Below are 18,328 nucleotides of genomic sequence, written 5' to 3'. Positions count from 1 at the left end.
CGAAGGCACAGAGCGCCAGGACCATAGAGCGCGGCTACGGCTCCTCTTCCGCCGCCCGCCTTCCTAGCCGCTCATCCCGCTCCCGCCGCAGGATCCTTCCGCGTCCCTATTGGCTGATGTAGCCTTGCCCTCCCCCACCCCCAGGCCTATCAGAGCTTTGCCCTGCCCTTCCCGGCTCAGGACGATTGGTTCTGGTGGCTGCGCGAGGGATGATGGGAGTTGTAGGCGCTGCCTCGGGCTTGCTGTAGCCCCGCGGGCCGGGCGACGCTTTCCCCATGAGTGGGCCGCGGTGCGGCCCGCGGGCCCGGGACCCCTCCCAGGGGGAGCCGGGCAAGAAGCGGGACAAACGGGAAGTGCGCGGGGAGTTCTCGGCGGCCATCAGGGAGCCGGCGCTGAAGGAGAAGGCGGGGGCCGCCTGGGGCTGCAGGGAGCCGCTCAACCACGGTACTGAGACCCGGGGAGCCGCGCCGCTCTCTCCTGCCCGGGGCGGGAGCCGGGCCCCCGCTCGCTGGGGAGCCCGGGCAAGGGCTGGCCCGGGGGGGCCACGACCCTAGCGCCAGGGCCGAGCGGGGGGCTGGGCTTTGTCCTGCTGCGCGGAGCGTCCCGGGCTTCACCGTGTCTTATTTACCGTCCTAGAGGCCATCGCGGTGGATCCTGTTCCCTTCTGTCACTGCGTGATCCCCAACTTCCTCCAGTGCCCGGGCTTCCTGGACGGGCTGCAGACGGAGCTCCTGGACCTGGATTTCCACGAGAAGTGCAACGATTTGTACAAGTTCAAACAGGTGCTTCCCCGGGACAGGACCAACCTTCTGCGTCTTCATCCGAATGGCCCCAATCTGACACGGCGGCACAGCTCTGGCAGCGACGCTGTGCATTTCCATGGCCCCTCTGTCGGCGCCTCTTTAAGGGCTTACAAACGTGAGCTAAGCCCATTAAGATGCTCCCGCAGAATGTGCGGGTGCCGCCATTTAACAGCTGGCAGCGCTGAGGCCTGGAAATGATAAGCCAGACCACAGGCTACCGCAAGTATTTTCAAAAGCTGCCACTGACTGTTGAAGCGGCCAGGAGTCCTGTGGCACCTTATATAAGCTTGTATAAGGTGCCACAGGACTCTTTGCCGCTTTTATAGATCCAGAATAACAGGGCTGCCCCTCTGATACTGACTGTTGAGTGGCTCTAAATTAGGCTTCTAAAGCGAGGTACTTGTTTTCAAAAGTGCTGAGAACACGCAGCTCTTACTGACTTTAATTGAAGTCTGGGGTGTTCATCATTTCTGAAAATCAGAACCAAGCAGTTTTGAGTTAGGCACCCAAAACCAGTGGCTGCTTTTGGAAAACTTGGCTATATCTATCTAACACATCTAGGCTTGGAAGGATTAGATTTTTATCAGTAAATTTCTGTTTCACCATACACAAAAAAACAACAAAAATATTTCCATCAATAATAATAATAGAAATTTACAGATAGGCAAAGTAAGAAAAATGCTGCTTGACAACTTATTAGAGTTTGACTTAAAGATATTTACTTGGTATATTTTGACAAGTGACACTGACAACTTGTGTTTTAATTATTATAAAGCTTTAACTTTTTGAATATCAGCATCTACTGTCATTAAATAATTATTGTCCAACCCCCTTCAGTTTCCTGCAGTTGTGAAAATTCAAATGAATAAACACGGGGGGGAAAATCCTTAAATCCCATAATTTTGCACAACTGTGCAATAAAAAAAATCTTGAAAATATCAATATTATCTGCTGAAATTATTTTTTTAAAATTTGAATTCTGTCATGCCCACATATGTGCTGTGATTGTCTTTGTGGTCTGTAGGGGATCTCAAGTTAATGGAAAAGCTGGGAATGAAACCCCTTAAGGCCTATGTCCCAGTCTCATGTGACCAGACTCCCTCCTATTGCACTCTGAAGTTTGTAATCTGTAAAGTCTAAGGAAGACCGTTCTTCTTGGGGTTGTTTATGTGCTGTGTTGCTTGTCTGTACCCATATGAACATGAAATAGTATTTACTGATGAGTTCTGCAGAATTAGAGCTGCAGACTGACTACAGGAGAATGCAGGTTTAAACCTAAATACTAGATAGTAGTAGTCCTTTTCTGGTTTCTCCACCCCAGACCTCTGAAAATTGACTGTCGCTCCATCTCTGTCACCTGAATGAGAAATTCCTATGTCTACGTCCTGTACAATGCTGAACATAGAGGTTCTTTGGAGGTCTGGTAGCTCTAGCATACAGATACTCTCCTCCCAAGTGCAGACACTTCCTTGGCATGTTAGTGACTCAACCTTACTACACAGTCTTGGACCAGTGTCCTGAGACCTTTAATTTGTATTGGTGATGGTGGCACTGTGCCTAATAACTTTTGGGTTACTTAATTCCACTTTTGCCTGCAATGGCCCTCTGCCCTCCATTCTGCACTCCTGTTCCCAGAATAGTTGCAGAAAAGTTACACTGATGATGGTCCTAGAAATATTCATTTTAAGTACTGTCCTTAGTTATTATTTCAACTGTGACTTAGAGCAGAGTCTAAATGAAATAATTGTTCTTATTTTCCATGCATGTCTGTAGTCTGATGATCTGAAGAAGAGAAAAGAGCCTCACATCTCGGCATTAAGGTAAAGTAGCTCCTGTAAATCACGGCAAATGATCAGGCACCCTTTTCTAGAGGTCTAAAAGGAACATGGCCAGAAAATGAAAATCATTTTTTGAAAAATTTGTGAAAAACCCTGTTTCAGGGTTGTTGAAAATGGACTCTCTTTCATAAATGTTTCATGATTATTTTTTCTGATTCTTCTTTTTTTAGTAGATTGGGACAGTTTTTTAAAAACACTATTGCTAGAATTTTTTGTTTACCAAAAATAATTTTTGGTAAAAAAACTTTCTATAACTATTTTTATAAAGTTTACAGTAAACATTTCAGGAAAAAATACCAGAAAAAGGCACATTTGATAATATTGCATAATCTTTTTTTTAAAAAAAATTTTGTGAGCTTCTCATTAAAAGGCTGATATAGCCTACCTGATGCATCTTTTTGTTTGGTTTGTTTTTTCTTGTTAAATCTAACATCGTCTCTTAACGAAAACCCCATTTATCACCAAACTGTTTGGCTCGTTAACTCAAGCTGTATAAGATATACTTTACTGTTTTGGGGGAGGGGGGAAGGAATTGCATAGATTTCCCCCATCCACCTAGTTCTAATGATCATCTCAGTTTCCTCCTTGATTGCTTCCCCATTAGCATTTCAATCCTCTCATCCTCCTTTCCCCCCAAAACCCTTCTTTATTTTTTAGCACTGTAAAATTGCTGTGTAGAAGTCTGAAACTTTCATCTCTTTCCTTACTGACTAAATCCATTCTCACTGCTTTGTTGCTTTAAATGTTTCTCAGCAGCATAGGGGCTGCACTCCCGGATGTTTGTTGTAGGGTTGCCCATGAAAGCAGGACTCCGGGCAGGAATTATACATCTTTAACTGTTGGCATTTACAAATAGTTGCAATAAGTTGAATATAGTTCATGACAATGCACTCAGTGCTGCAGCATCTCAGCATTAAAGGTTTCCTAGGCTGAGGGGCTACATGTCCCATTTGCTGTGTGCTTGTCTTCTCAGGAAAGTTCTGTTTGAAGAGTTCCGGGAGTGGCTGTCTGCAGTTACCCAGGTGGAGCTGGAACCAACCATTGACCTGTCCTGTGCTAAGTATGAGTATACAGGTAAGTGAGCAGGGTGCCTTCTCCTCTGAGGGGAAGGAGAGCATTACATTGCCATAGGGGACCCCAGTTTCAAAGCTCCCTGGCAACTCCTGCTCCTGGAAGCTGTCCTCCAGCAAAGCAAACATTCAGGCAGGAAGCAAGTCGTGGCCAGAAAATGGAAGAAGTGATATACCTGGATATTTTTGCTATTAATAGTTTAAACAGGCCCAGTGAACTCAGGAGCTCCCCCACATCCCTGCCGCCCCTCTTTGAAGAAATCCAGTGTTTGTGACCAGTCCAATGGCGCCAGGATGGCTAGGATTCAAATTCTGGAAGTTAAGGTTTTCCTGGTGTTTGTCATTAATACCTTATCTTATCTTGTCATGTGGGTCCCCTTGCTGGCCCAGGACTGAGTGAGTTACAGACACCAGCCTCCCCCTAGAAGTGGTTCTCCTGATTGAGATCGATGGAGTGGAGAGAAGGAAGCTTGCACCGGTACTGCCTATGCTGGCCTGGCTGAGTAGACCTTCAGTCACAAGCACTGTCAGGACAGCGTTTCTTGCCAGCAGGGAACTCGCTCAAAGTGCATTTTGATGCGACTGTGGCTTTAAGAGACAGTGTTTGAATCATGCGGGAAAGCTGAGCAATTTCCTCTCACTGAGCAGTAGCAGCAGTTGCAAGAGGAGAGGAGGGTAGCAGGAGGGCCCTGTAGTTACACACTTTGATGGACTAGTTCAGCTGATGTAATTGTAATGGAGTCCAGAGGAAATTACATCTACAAGGTCTGTGAATCAGATGGGCTTGTGGCCAGATGAGGATGCAGCTCCAGGGAAGGGGATGAATTTTGCTTTCAAAGGTGCAGGGATGGGGAATGGTCACTGAAATGAATGAATTCTGCAAACCCTGTGCAAACATGCTAAAGCTTGTGATTGCAGACACCCTGCTATGCCATGACGATGAGCTGGAAGGACGGAGAATTGCCTTCATCCTGTACCTGGTTCCGCCGTGGGAGAAGAGCGATGGGGGCACTCTAGACCTGTACAGCACCGATGGTAGGATTGTGGTCCCTTGGCTCTGTATGTCTGAGGATGTCAGTTATAGGGACAAATTTGGAACACTCACACTTTGCTTTTGTGTGTCTTCATAGCAGCCACTATTAAGACAGGGTAGGCTGAGGAGAAGCAGCTTCGTTCAGTTGAAGGCTGGTGAATTGCTGTGATGTGTATGTCTCAGAGTGAGACAGGTGGAAGCTGTCACTGCGGATTGTGCTACTGGGTAATGGCTCAGTTAGGACTAGCCTCGGGGGATGAAGCAGATGGGGGTCATTAAGTTTACAGATGAAGAGGGCAACCTTTTGTTTCTGACTCATAGCTGCAGAGGGAGGTGAGGGTGGCAGGATGGGGGTGATGCTAGTAGCCACACTTCTGCCCAGTACCCTCTGTGGACTGGACTGTTCAGAGACTGAGATCCAGGCAGGAGGAGATGCCCACCCTTGTGGGCATTTAGGCCTCCCAAGCCAGCTTCCTACTCTGGAGCTCCCTCCTATGTGGCCTACAGGACTTACCAGTCCCAAGTGGTTCTGGAACTAGCATAAAGGGGCTTGTGGGGACAGGGTGGGGATTTCATGTCTGACTGTAAAGAGCACGTATGGTCTTTTCTTGCTCAGGCCACTTTCAGCCGCAGCAGGTCGTCAAGTCATTAGTCCCTTCATGGAATTCCCTGGCCTTCTTCGAAGTGTCTCCTGTCTCTTTCCACCAGGCAAGGAGCTGCTCTTCTTTCTTCAACCAAGTGTGATTGCTGTAAGCATTCATTGGGTGTATTGTGGTAGCACCCTAAGGGGCCCCAACCAGAATGGCAGCCCCATTGTGCTAGGTGCTGTACAGCCACAGAGCAGGACAAGGGCTTCAGATCAAGCTCTGAGTAACATCCTGGCTCCAGTGTCCGCCATCATGGTCTTTCTGTGTGTTCTAAATAAAAGTACCTCACGGAACCCTGAGAATACCATGGGGCGGGACGCGCAGCAGCAAGGAGTCAGCGGGGAAACAGCACTGAGAATGTGTTAACATAGGCCAGCCGTGAGCTCAGCTATATGGCTTAGGGGTTTATTTAAGATACAAGTGAGATAAAAAACAGAAAGCCCTACTGGTCATTCCCCAAGCTGTTATCAGTTGGCAACTTGTAGGCATGGAAAGCCATGTGAATTCATAGCTTAGCCTTGTGACTGCCTCCTGCTAACTGATATTTAGTCCTGTGTTTAGCAACATTCAAAGTCCTGCATTCAGCCTTTGACACTGTTAATATAGGCTTTAAAAAGTCAGCTGACTGTATTGGGAGTGCTTTTGCCAAAGGCTCTCAGAGTTCATCACTTATCCCCCTAGAGTACTTGCAGTCATTGAATCTCTTCATTTGACCCTTTCATTGATTAATCTAAGTGTCTCTGTGTTGCCATTGGATGGCTGAGTGAGGGTCAGCATGATACAAACCCCTCACAGCAGAAGTCAGCAAAAATCCCTTTTCTCAAACATCCAGCAGGGAGCATTTTGCTGTTACTTCCAAACACATCTCTGAATCTTGGTCCAGGCTTCCCTTTTTTCATAGTTTGGATGTGAGCTGGTGTACAAGAGCACCTTCTAGCACAGCTGTGACCTACCACACTTTGTTTTCTATCAAATGGTTTTGGGAGTTGTTGCCACCACCCCAAATTACTCAAAGCCCCCTAGGACACTATATATCCTGAAATGTGGAATTAACGCCTTTAGTTAATTTCACCCTGAGTACATTGCGATGACTAGCACTTGTCAAATTTTGCACTAATCAGTCGTCTCATCACAATACAGAAGCCCCTGACTTCCAGTGACCAGTCTGGAATTCACCCCAGTGCAGGGAGCCAGCATAAAGTCTATTAAATGCCTGGGTCTTTTGCTTTAAGGTAAAAATAAACATATGTAAATTAATGTATGGCTATTGCTCGTGGACTGTGACTACTTCCCATAGTACCTGTCCTGGGCATCCTTTTTTGTGTTTCCTCGATAGCCACATCAAAGTTGAGTTTTGCAGATCATGGTAAATAGTAATCCAGAAAACCAAGTAGCAAAAAATGTATCCCATAGTTTTTGTTGGCTCCTGCTCTGCCCCAGGGGCGTAGCGGTTCTAAAGATAGTTCAGGGGTTAAGGCTCTGGACTGGGCCTCAGGAGATCAGGGTTCAATTCATGGCCCTGCTACAGACTTGAGCAAGACGCTTAATCTTCCTTCATTTCCCCTATCTAAACTGCAGACAATAATCCTTTCTGTCTCCAGACCTTTGTCTGCCTAGAGTGTAAACTCTTTGGGGACAGGGACTTCTCTTCCTAAGTGCATGTACAGCACCTAGAACAATGACGCTTTGAGCTCAGTTGGGACCGTTAGGCATGCCATAATACACACATACTAGATACTACTCGTAATGCAGTCCTCACCTTTTCATTCCAGGTGTCTGAAGTTCTGACAGAAGGGAAGTGCCGGTTGTCTGTGAGTGGTTGGTTTCATGGCCCACCAGTGGCCAGGCCTCTCCGCTACATTGAATCCCTCTTGCCCCGGAGTCCACATATCCCATACGATGTAAGCAAAAAGCATAGATCTGCTCGCCCCACACCCAGCCTACATCATGTCTGTGACATACTTATGCTTAGAAGGCACACAGTTGAGGCAGTGGGCTTCTTGAATTTTACAACTCCCCCTTTTTCTCACTGTTGTTTGCAGCAATCTCTTGGATGCTTAAAACTGAACCTTGTTAACTTCCCCCTCTCCCTCATCCATTCATTGGCTTTGAGATCAAGTATGAAAAGTGCAAGGTTGTATGAGTAGCGACTGGTTTGGGGAGAGAGGGTAGGTCTAGTGAGAGCTTTGTATAAGGAATTCTGTGCCCATTGCAAATGGCTGCAGTATTGCTGGGAGTGCAGCAAATGCCGTGGGCAGTAAGGGGATGGTCCAGCCCTACACCGTTGTGGTGGGGGGGAAGACCCATTATCTGTGTAATCTCAAATCCAGCATTCAAATCAAGATGTTGTTTCTATTTCAGCATGAAATCTTGTACGAGTGGATCAATCCAGTTTACTTGGACATGGATTCCCAAGCCCAGATCCAGGAGGAATTTGAGGAGCGATCAGAGCTTCTCCTGAAGAACTTCCTTAAGGTGGGTCCAGGATGATGTGCTGTGTGTGGGCTTGTTCCCCAGGTTGGGGTGCTGGTTGGGCATTGTGTGGAACACAAACTGGTGGTGAATGCGGTGGGTCATTTGTGCAGCTCAAAAGCTGAGATCCAGCTAGTCTTCCTCCTCTCTTAGTGGCTTCAGGCAGGAATGGAGGAACTGTGGCTGCAACCACCCCACCCCACCTGATTTATCCTGTTGAAGTTATATAGACTGTAGCCCCTCTTCTGCACAGGGACACCCCGACTGAACCACAAACGCTGCTCCAACTCCTCATGTTCCCTTCTCTCATCTCTGCTCTGCCTCCTGTCCCCTAGCCCTGTTTTTGGTGGAATCCCTACCCTGAGTCCTTGTGTCATATAGGCTAGTCTCCGGGCCAGGAAGCACTGGGAACGGGGGGAGGGGTTGCTGCACCACTTGTGAAATATATGACCAGTAGAGGCTACGCTCTGTGACTTGGCTTCCCTACAGAGGCTGTGGGTCCTGGGTCTGATTCACCTTGCCTGGCCCTTTATGCAGTCACATATACCTGTGTAAAGTGGGGAATGCTCTCACCTGTGTGAGGGCAGAGGATGCTAATCTAGTAGCATTTCATGCCCGTTCTGCACAGGTATAATTGATAATACAAGCTGCAGGGTAGTGGAGGATCACAATCACCATCCCAACCCTCTGATTCATCTAGCCCCTGCTGGGCTGCGTGGGACAAAGGCAGTTCATAGAACTAAAGCCGGATGCCTCACACAACAGCACTGAGCAGCTACTCCTAATGCAACAGGAAAGCTTGTGGAGCAGCCGTGTGTTAAAGGGTTCTTCCATGTGTTTGGCTCCTAGGGGGAGAAATTTCAGCTTGTGTGTGAAGCTCTGCAAAAAGACGACATCACATGGAGCAGCCGAGGGCCACCCAATAAAAGGTAGTGTTGTGTCCTGCTGGTTAACTCCGTCAGCCATGTTCTGCCGGGGAGGTGCCTAGCAGGTATTCTCCTTAGTCTGAATGCTGGATCCTTACCAGCTATCTGCTCATCACATCCCCACTCTCCTTCAGATGTTATGAGAAGGCTGAGGAGGGGAGCCTTCCGGATGTCCTAAGGAAGTGCCTGGAGTTCTTCCGCTCCGAGGCCTTGTTCTTGCTGCTCTCCAACTTCACAGGCCTAAAGTTGCACTTCCTGGCTTCCTCTGATGAGGATGAGGAGGGAGAAGAAGAAAAGGCTGCAGATTGCACTGGACACAGCTCTTCCAAACCCAAGCAAGGAGAAACCAGTCAAAAGGCCAACGGCGATGCTGACCAAGTAGATCAGCCTGAAAATGACCCCCAAACCAAAGAAAGTGATACAAAGAACAGTAAGTAAAGCCAGCAGGGCTGGAGTTAAAAGAACTGGAGTGGAAACCTTGTTCCCATTGCCTTCACAGAGGCCAGGATTTCACCCCAAGGCTACAGTTAGTTTAAGAGTGGCCTCTGATTTTGACAGGTTTCAGAGTAGCAGCCGTGTTAGTCTGTATTCGCAAAAAGAAAAGGAGTACTTGTGGCACCTTAGAGACTAACCAATTTATTTGAGCATAAGCTTTCGTGAGCTACAGCTCACTTCATCGGATGCAACTGATTTTGAGTGGCCACCTTAAGCCTGATTTCCCAGAGGTGCTGAGTACCCACAGCTCTCATTGACTTCGTTTGAAATGGTGATGCTCAGCACCTGTATAAATCAGGCTCAAGGTATCTGAAATTGGACACCTAAAATCAGAGACTGCTTCTGAAAGGGTGTGGCCTGAGTTAATGACTTTCTGCAGGTTACACATTTAGTAACAGTATTTCAAAGTGACCTCATCAAGTTGAAATCTAGTCAAACTGTTTAAAAAGAGTTAAGTAGCTTCAGGAACCACACCTGTCCTGAACCCTTTGCCAATTGTAATGTGGTTTTACACCCACATTTTCCTATTCTCTTACAAGTATTTTTCTTCTGTGAAAGACCCTGTTGCACCCTAAATTACCTAAGATTCCTGGTGGGCACAGGTGGTGATGGAAATCAGTTTCCTCTCTTTTACCCTGCTACCCCATGGCCTCCACTACTTCTGTTCCTCCCCTTCTGTGTTTTTTAACCACTCCCATTCATTATGGCTGTTGTGAAACATTGTGATTGACTGAGGGAGAAAGAGGCTATGGGGTATAGGGGAGAGAGAATGCGAATGGTAAACTGAACTGTGGGGCTGCCGAACCCTGAGAATAGAAGGTCTCTCCACATCCTGAGGGATCCCAAAGCACTTTCCACAACTTGATCTGCACATCCCTGAGATGGCTGAGTACATCAGTGCAGGGAGGGGAGTTTGGGGCAACACCCTATTCCTGTTGAAGCGCCTAGGAGCTTGGGTGTCCATGCAGAGCACGGAGGATGCTGGTTTTAAAGTTTCGAGCTGTAAGTCCCACAGACAGGAAACCCACCTGGAGCTCTTCCATTTTTCAGAGGCTGGTAAGAGCCTTGCTGGACTCCATAACCTGCCTGTGTTTATCACATGGCAGCTCCCGGCCCCCTCAAACATGGCACACACAAGGCACATGCCTGCTGGGAATGAAATTGATGTGAACATGGCCTTTTCCTCTCCTCATGCTCCCACTGGGGCTGCCGGACCCAAATTTATCTGCTTTAAAGTGGAGGTATTTCAGAGGTTAAATAAAGATGCAGAGCTTGTTTGCCTGTCTTCTCCTTTGGGGTGGTAGATGTTAGCTGTTGTGCAGCTGCTGTATCCTCCCGGGCTGGTTAGACTCTTGCTTTCCTCCCCTAGGCTCAAGTGTCCCCATGTGCATGGGGGAGCTGAGGCACTGGACAAACGGCCACTACACTCTAGTCCATGACACCCAAATGACAGAGTTTGCCCTGGACCTGCTGTTCTTCTGTGGCTGTGAAGGTATGTGGGGGGAGATCCAAGCCTTCCCTTTCCTTGCTGCTAAGGGGAAAGAAAGGGGACTTTTGTTGGAAATCATCTGGCCTCATCTGTTAAATATTCAGCGGATTTGAAGCCACCAAACCTTTCATACTGTTCTCTAAATAGAAGGCTCCTTCCTACTTTTCTCCCAGTTCTCAGTGATGTCACCTGGCGTCCCGGCTAATAATCATTCGCAGCAGGATTGGGATTGCTGACGTAGGCCAGTCCCACAGTAGTTGGCTCTGTACTGCCATGCAGTAGCGCTAGGTTACTTCCCAATGGATTCTCTGACTCCCTGGGCCGGGCCAGGCCAGGGCACTTCGCCAGCCCTCTGGGGAAACAAGACATGTCTTGCAGTATAAGCCATCCAGCTGAGTAGGGGGAGTTTCTGATGGGAATCCTCACTCCGAGCATGGGGCTGGGGGATGAGATCACCCACAGGAGAGTGGAGGGGCTGTTCCCTTGGTGACATTTCATGTGACACTATCACTAAATTCATATGTAGATTTTTTTTTTTTAAAAGACATAATACTGAAGCCTGCATTTTTCCAAAGTAACGAGTGAATTTGAGGGGTGGAAGATTATCTGCAGGTCTAGCTAGTCAGGCACGAGCTCATCACTTTTGAAAACTTAAGCCTAAATGGTCAGCAGTATTTTTGCATCTTGGCCAGCTGCCAGCAGCCCTGGGAATGCACATGCCAGAGTCAACATGAGCATGCTGCGGGGACCACCAGGCGTATCCTATTCAATCACCTAGTTACAGGGAGGTGTCTGTTCCACGGGTGTGAAACCCAGGGAGGGTCTAGCCTCTTCTTCCAGGTTGGTAGTAATCCCCTGGGTATGTGGGGACCTGGTGGGTAGTGAGGTGTATTGATTCAAGCCAATACCTATGGCCAGTATTGTCATTCAGAGACAACTGGAGGCAGTATGGTACCCAAGAATTTTGGAGAGCAGGGTGGAGATGCTACTGATCTAGGTGGGTGAGTGGGAGTACTAGAGAGTGCTGAGCTTTCTAAGTCTCTCTCTCTCTCTCCTATTTCACCTGTTCAGATTGGGATGCAGAGTATGGTGGCTTTACATCCTACATTGCCAAGGGTGAAGATGAAGAGGTAAGTAGCATGGTGTGTTCAACTCGTAAGCCCTGGCCAGCAGACCTGTTCCTAGGTGCATAGTGCTAGAGCAGCCCTGAGGTTGCTCTAACCTACACTGGGGATGGGAGAACATAGCAGCAGTTCCAGGATTGGGGAGCAATGAAATGCTCCCCATCTTGGCTGTAGCCCGTGATTATTGTGCACAGCTGGGCCCAAAATGTCTGTCTGTAAAAACTGCACTTGCCATCTCTTCTGAGGGTTGCTTGTCTTAGTCCCAGCCCTGAAGAGCTTAGATTCTATCTTTACCTTTGTTTCTGTACAGCGCCTAACACAACAGGGTTCCAGTCCTGTGTGAGACCCCTGGGTGCTTCCATAACAACAATGGTAATGTTGTGTCAGTGCTAGGCCCCTTTTAGATGAGGCAAATGACAATTGTCTAATAAAGAACCTAAGCTGATGGGTCTTAATATGCAGTCGGCTATGTTGTTTATTCTCAGGCTTATGCTGGAGTCATGCCATTGGTGGCAGTATTCAGCATAGAAGTTCATGATATTCTCCAGCTATCTGCTGTAACATACCTTATTTTGGTGATGGTTCCCTGATGTGAATAAGATCTTGAAATTGTTTTTGTGAAAATAACTCCTGCTTCCCCCTCCAAAAACACCAAAACAAGATCTCTCTTGTCTGTTCTAGTTGCTGACTGTGAATCCAGAGAACAACTGCTTGGCCTTGGTTTACAGAGACAAAGAGACTTTGAAATTTGTGAAGTATGTTAACCATCGTAGCTTGGAGCATCCGAAAAAACATCAGAGCAGAGCTGGATTCTGGGACTTCTCTTTTGTCTACTATGAGTGACAGCACTGGGCATGGCCATCTTCTGAGAGGGAATGTCTTAGTGATACAGTAATGGGTTTTGAATAGTCTCCTGGACTGTCTTCTTAGTGGGTGCACCTGTAATGCATGGATCGGCTGGTGCCATTTGATGAGCCTAGATTTGATTTAGGCAGAGAGCTAACTTCACCTGACCGCATCCGAGCTGTCATGCTGGTGCTGAAGTCTAAGTGAGTCTTTGCTAGGTTTTTTAATAACAAATGGAAGCACTATTCTGCTGTCCCATCTTAACTCTTACTCGCTCTCACGTTCTGGTGCTGCTCCACCAGAGGGAGTCTTACTTGGATCCGTAACACTCAACTCTTGAATAGCTGCTTTTCATAGCCTTTCAGCCCGGCTCTCCTGAAGAGCCCTGCGATGAATTTACATTGTGTCATGATGCACATCGAGACTTCGTGTAAGCCCAAATTGGTGACTGCTATGAGCACTGCACAGATTTGTAGTCCAAAGCCTTCAACTGGTCATCAGGAACGAATCAGGCTTTGTTCCAAACCAGGGCTTCCTGACTTCCCTGATCTGCAAGCCATATCTCTTCTGGGGCCTGATTGTTCCCTCTGCACTGAGAAATGGTGCATGCAAAGCATGCTGCCACATAATTAGCTATATTGTCTAGGAGGTGGTGGGTAAAGGAGAGAAGCTTGTGAAAATGTCTGCCAAAAACATGGGTTCCCCTCCCCCCAATGAAAAAAGTGAAACCTTGTATATCTGGGAAGGGACGAGGGGGGAAGAGATGATAGTTGGGGGGGGGGCGGGGAGCCTTCAGCCTCAGTCTACTTGTACTGATACAAAGAACAAACCCCTAGGGTTTTGGTGGGCAGGGAAAGGGTAGTGGGAGGACATAAGCAGGAGTTAAAATCATGTGTGCTGGTGGGGAAAAAATGTAGTGAAGGGCCTATCCACCCTCCTTGTCTCTTGGGCAAATATAATAGGTGCGGTTGCCATCCCCAGTGTGTCTTCTCACTGTCACCCTTCAAACTGTGGCCTAATTCTAGCTGGGCAGTGGTATGGTCTCCATCACTCTAGTAGCTGAATACCTAATTTTGCATTCTGAGCAGCTTGTTCCATCTATGCCACCCCAGCCCGCTGGGTAGGCTAGTTAGGACACTGGTTGCTCAGCCATGACAGGAGCAGTACATGCTTTTAAAATAACATCTTAAAAGCAGATTGGCGTGACCTGCTGCCCCCACGCTAGGTGCAGTTCTGACTTTGCTAGGAGCGCCACATTGCTGAAGCGGTGAGGCGTTATCAGCCCGCTAACTGGTGCTGTCACACAACATGTGCTGGCTCTCAGGAAGAAACAGTCTGGCTGAGTTCTGTATCGTTGACTCGCTACTACTTTGCACACACCAGGGCTGAGCTTATTTTGCATTGCCTAGAAGGTGTTTTGCACCTTCAGTAGTAACTGACTTACACACACGTGTGCTTTTGCTGTGAATAGTGCCTTTGCAAATCCATCTAAGCCATGGAATATAGCCCCTGGGCTTTAGTTGGGGTGGGAGAGAAACATGCATGACCATGCCTTCGCATACCAACTTGGCATGGGATGAAGCAGCATGGGGAGGGAGCCTGCTACCCTCCAATTTCTGTGCAGATCTGTGACTTCCTCTGTGTATGTAACCCAGGACTATTATTGGACTCAGAAATGGTGATGCGCTGGAGCACAGCGAGAAGTTTGCTCTCTGCACATGATCTAGCTTTAGCCAGAGCTACGTGTAATTAACTAACTTGTTTTCATGATCTAGTTTCTCTGTGCAAGGTAGAGACTGGTTTCACAGATTCCAAGGCCAGAAAGGACCATTGTGATCATCTAGTCTGGCCCCCTGTATAACACAGGCAAGAGAACTTCCCCCCAAATCATTCTTACAGCAGATCTTTTAGGAAAATAAAATAATAATACAAAAGGCTTTCTCACCTGGTTTAAACATTTAAACCATGGTGCTGTTTTAAGCCAGTTGTGATGAGTATAAAACTAGAAACAAATCCTACTGGAGGTCAGGACACTTTCCAAATCTTGAATGGGTAGTTTAGGTTAAATGCAAAGCCAAGCTGCATTTCTTCAGGGTTGGGGATATCACTTCCTGGCCTACAGTTATCCTGGAGAAATAGATTCCGTTCTCGGCCTTTGAGATGCCAAAGCCTAAAGTACTGTGCAGTGGAATTTTCCATGCAGAAAAGGAAAGTTGATGAGGTGGCTTAAAATACAAAGGAGAAGCACCTAATAGCCTACAAGGATGTGAGGGCTGCAAGCACCAAGAGTACAAGGAAATGTTTAGACTGCAGCCAGGCATTTGAAATAGAAGTAGAAGGTTGAGTTTCTGGAAAAGCTGATGATTATGTGTAAGAACTACCTCCTCCTAAGGCTGAGCTCCATCAGTCTGGAATAGCCTCCCCCAGGACAGGCTAGAAGCTGAACCTGAACTCACAACTGGCACTGAGGGAGCTAAAAATCAACAGCTCCTCTTACTCCCTGTACGCTGGGCCTTGGGGTGGAAAGCTGTGTGTTGGAAAGAACAAGCCCCAGGATTACTTGAAATTCAGGAGGCAGTAAATGCCAAGTGGTGTTTTAAATCACATTAGCTAATGTTTAAATTAAAAAAACATTTTTGTTTAATCTTGACAAAGCCTATCCAGCAAATATCCCTCTCTCCAGGCTCTGTTTTCTGATACTGAAATTCGGACAAGGTAATTCAGATTGGCCCTGCTTTTAAAATGCACTGATCCTCAGAAGAAAGATACCATCAATGTGAAACATACCCATGCCCCAGAAGGGAGTAAAAAGAGTGACACAGAGGAAGAACAAACGGTGCAAGTGAATAGCAGTTACATGAACAAAGGGGACATGCCGTAAGCTTCAGTGAAGGGATGCATACCAGGCAATCCAACATTATGCAACATTTAAATGGCTCAGATTAATTAGTCTAAGAGGACATTCAGGCTGCTCACCAGATTCCTCCGCTGCACAAGAGACAGAGTCCAGCATTTGACACTAGAAACATGCAACCAGGCTTCTGGGTAATTCAGGCATTGGCAATGCAGCAATTTCCTTTGTATAAGATGGAAGCAGTTTTGTCAAGTAGCTGAAAACAAACGGACCACTTCATTATGGAGCAAGACAGAGCAAGGTAGCTATAGCCTAGACTGAAGGAGACTTAAAAAGACCAATCCTCATTCATACGCACATCGTAGTGGGTGTCTGATTTTACATCTCTTCCTGATTGAAACGAGGAATAAGATAACACAGCAATCCTCAGACTTGGAGAAGTCAGGACTAGAACTGAACGGCCTTTTGTCAAGTGTCAGTTCTAATTGCTTCCCCCACGCTGAAGCTTAAATGAAGACACTGAAAATCACTTGTGCATAAATGTTCCTGTTAAGAGGGCACTGGTTCTAGTGCAGTTTCTCATCTGGTTTCTGTAGGAGCTGAGGGTGTGTGGGGAAAACATTTGTGCTCTAAGGACAAGCTTGTCAGGTTTTTCCCAAGAGTTGTCATCTCATATGGGGGTGGAATGCATGTAGGTTGGGGTGTGGAGAAGCGCTAGTCCCTTGTGCAGTTACAAAGCCACAGTACGGTTTAATAGGTTCACACACACACGTGCATGTAGTGACCAGTGTGTCAATCTAGCATGAATTCCTGGGGGTCACTGCAGGTTCCACTGAACTCTGCTCTTCTTACCTTGACCTGTTGCCTATTTGTGTGTGTCAGCTGAGTTGCTTTATTTCGGTGATGCATAGCTTGGCTCATCCTTTAGGACAAGAGTTGTAAGGCCAGATGAGTTCAAAATACATTCTTACAGCAAGTATCAAATCTCCTGTCTTCAGATCAAATACAGGTGGGGAGTTGGCCCAGTTACAGATCTGGATTATTAGTACTGAGGAACTGAATGCTACAGGAATACAGCTTGCCCACAGACACAAAAATCGAGACAGGATGGCATGAAAGTGCATGGTATGTAGCTTTGATAATCAGCATGTCCGGCTACAACAACATGGTCTGCCTTCTGATCAAAGCCACTGTATAGCTGTAAAACAAACTGCACTCACAATGAAACCAGTCAAGCATGACGAATTGGCAAGTAGAACAAAGAAGAGAGATTGGAGCTATGGGAATCTTTCCCTACAAATACAGTGGCTGGCAGAGATCCCTAGAGATTGCTCCATAATAAAGTTTTAAAATTCACCAACCCAGCATGGAACGGGTGGCTCACTAGACCCTTTTAATCAGAAGCAGAGTTTGACTAACAATCTGGTTCTTACAAGGATTCGATAAGCTATTGCAGCCAATTTGAAATGGCAGATGTGTGTTTGGCAGCACAATTCATACTGAGGGGGATGAATCAATGTCAGAGGCTGTTCTCAGGATTAAAACAGATTTCAAGAATTAATTTCCTTTTAAGCCAGCTATGAGCTCCCTAACCTCTCCAGGGTGGATGATGCATCACTGTCTCTATTTCACAGCTTACATAAGCAGCCTGTTAGCTACAGAGGAGCTATCCAAGAAGCCCCTTCCATGTGCGCATCTTACCCCACAGAGATGAGGGGCACCTCTCTCCCTGCCCTGTTGTATGCAGGTATTGATAGTTACATATGGAAGGGGCTTGCTGAAGCAGAATGAGGAAACATACTGAGGATGCAATTCAGGTCAGGCACATCAGTTAAGAACTGTTTTAGCTCATAGGAGAAATCAGCTTTGGCATAAAAATTTACACTCCAGTCCACCATCCTACTGCATTATTTAAACCCACTTTTAACTAACTGGCCCAAAATACTGTTTCTTCTGACAGTTCTTTGTGCCAGAGTCCAAGAGATTTTTCTCCCTACCTCTTGTACCTAGATACTTCTTCCTGCCCCCTTTTTATTCCTCCATGTACTGCTACCAAGGATCAGTTTGCTCCTTCATAAAATACATGCCACTCTTTCTCGCTGCCTCCCCGCCTCCCCCTCCTTAGCATGTGCTCTCTTATCCAGCAGTTGCAGAGAATGAATAGCTGAAGGTGGAATTTCCACCAAGCAAAGCGAGGCTCAAGTGTTCACTTTAGAAAACTGACCAGTTCCTAGCTTCATGGAAACCTAGGAACTAGTTAATTTGCTTATTTTTTATAAAGCCAGTAGGGGGTGCTGTAGTTGGGACTTCTGCCTGTAGTGACTCCCATGTCACCTCACCTCTCCCACCTGGCCTTCCCAGTGAAACCTGTTCTGAAAGTAGCGGCTGAAACCAGGGATTCACTGACATAGAGCAGCTCTGTGCTGCACAGGTGAGCAGCTCTGTGCTGCACAGGTCAGCAGCTGATAACTAGGGGTAGGAGCAAGCTGCACAAATCAGTTATGGTTCTCAAATACCCCAAAGTTAGGGAGCCTTAGGAGCCAAGGTTTTGGTTTAGACCCACTCTGAACTCAAGGTTTTTTGTATTAATAGCCATACCTCTTGCTTGGTATAGTCTGTGATCAAAATGCCTGACAATTATGGAGCAAAACCTGAAATGTGTTTCATTAACATAAAATAAATAACAAAAATAACCGCATCTCTTCAACGGAACACACATATGGCAAAAGCC

The 18,328-nt window shown here is 46.9% G+C and overlaps 1 protein-coding gene across 1 annotated transcript; it reads left to right on the top strand.

Moving 5' to 3' along the window:
- Window positions 1-218: 218 nt before the first annotated feature.
- Window positions 219-13,719, top strand: OGFOD1 (2-oxoglutarate and iron dependent oxygenase domain containing 1). Its single transcript, XM_077831499.1, has 13 exons — window positions 219-444; window positions 637-782; window positions 2,577-2,623; window positions 3,615-3,715; window positions 4,630-4,746; window positions 5,361-5,452; window positions 7,164-7,292; window positions 7,753-7,866; window positions 8,713-8,792; window positions 8,924-9,219; window positions 10,654-10,776; window positions 11,845-11,903; window positions 12,579-13,719. The coding sequence occupies exons 1-13, from the start codon at window positions 276-278 to the stop codon at window positions 12,738-12,740; spliced, it is 1,635 nt and encodes a 544-aa protein (XP_077687625.1). The 5' UTR covers window positions 219-275; the 3' UTR covers window positions 12,741-13,719.
- Window positions 13,720-18,328: the final 4,609 nt, after the last annotated feature.

The sequence above is a fragment of the Eretmochelys imbricata genome, chromosome 12, assembly GCF_965152235.1.
Source record: "Eretmochelys imbricata isolate rEreImb1 chromosome 12, rEreImb1.hap1, whole genome shotgun sequence".
Lineage (NCBI taxonomy): Eukaryota > Metazoa > Chordata > Testudines > Cheloniidae > Eretmochelys > Eretmochelys imbricata.
Note: the sequence above shows the minus strand (reverse complement) of the source record. Positions and strands in the feature narration are given on the sequence as shown.

Excerpts from the sequence above, each read along its gene's own strand:
- OGFOD1 (XM_077831499.1), top strand. The coding sequence starts at position 276 with ATGAGTGGGCCGCGGTGCGGCCCGCGGGCCCGGGACCCCTCCCAGGGG. Across the intron at positions 7,293-7,752 it reads GTCCACATATCCCATACGAT|CATGAAATCTTGTACGAGTG; the intron begins GTAAGCAAAAAG and ends TTTCTATTTCAG. Across the intron at positions 10,777-11,844 it reads GTTCTTCTGTGGCTGTGAAG|ATTGGGATGCAGAGTATGGT; the intron begins GTATGTGGGGGG and ends TCACCTGTTCAG.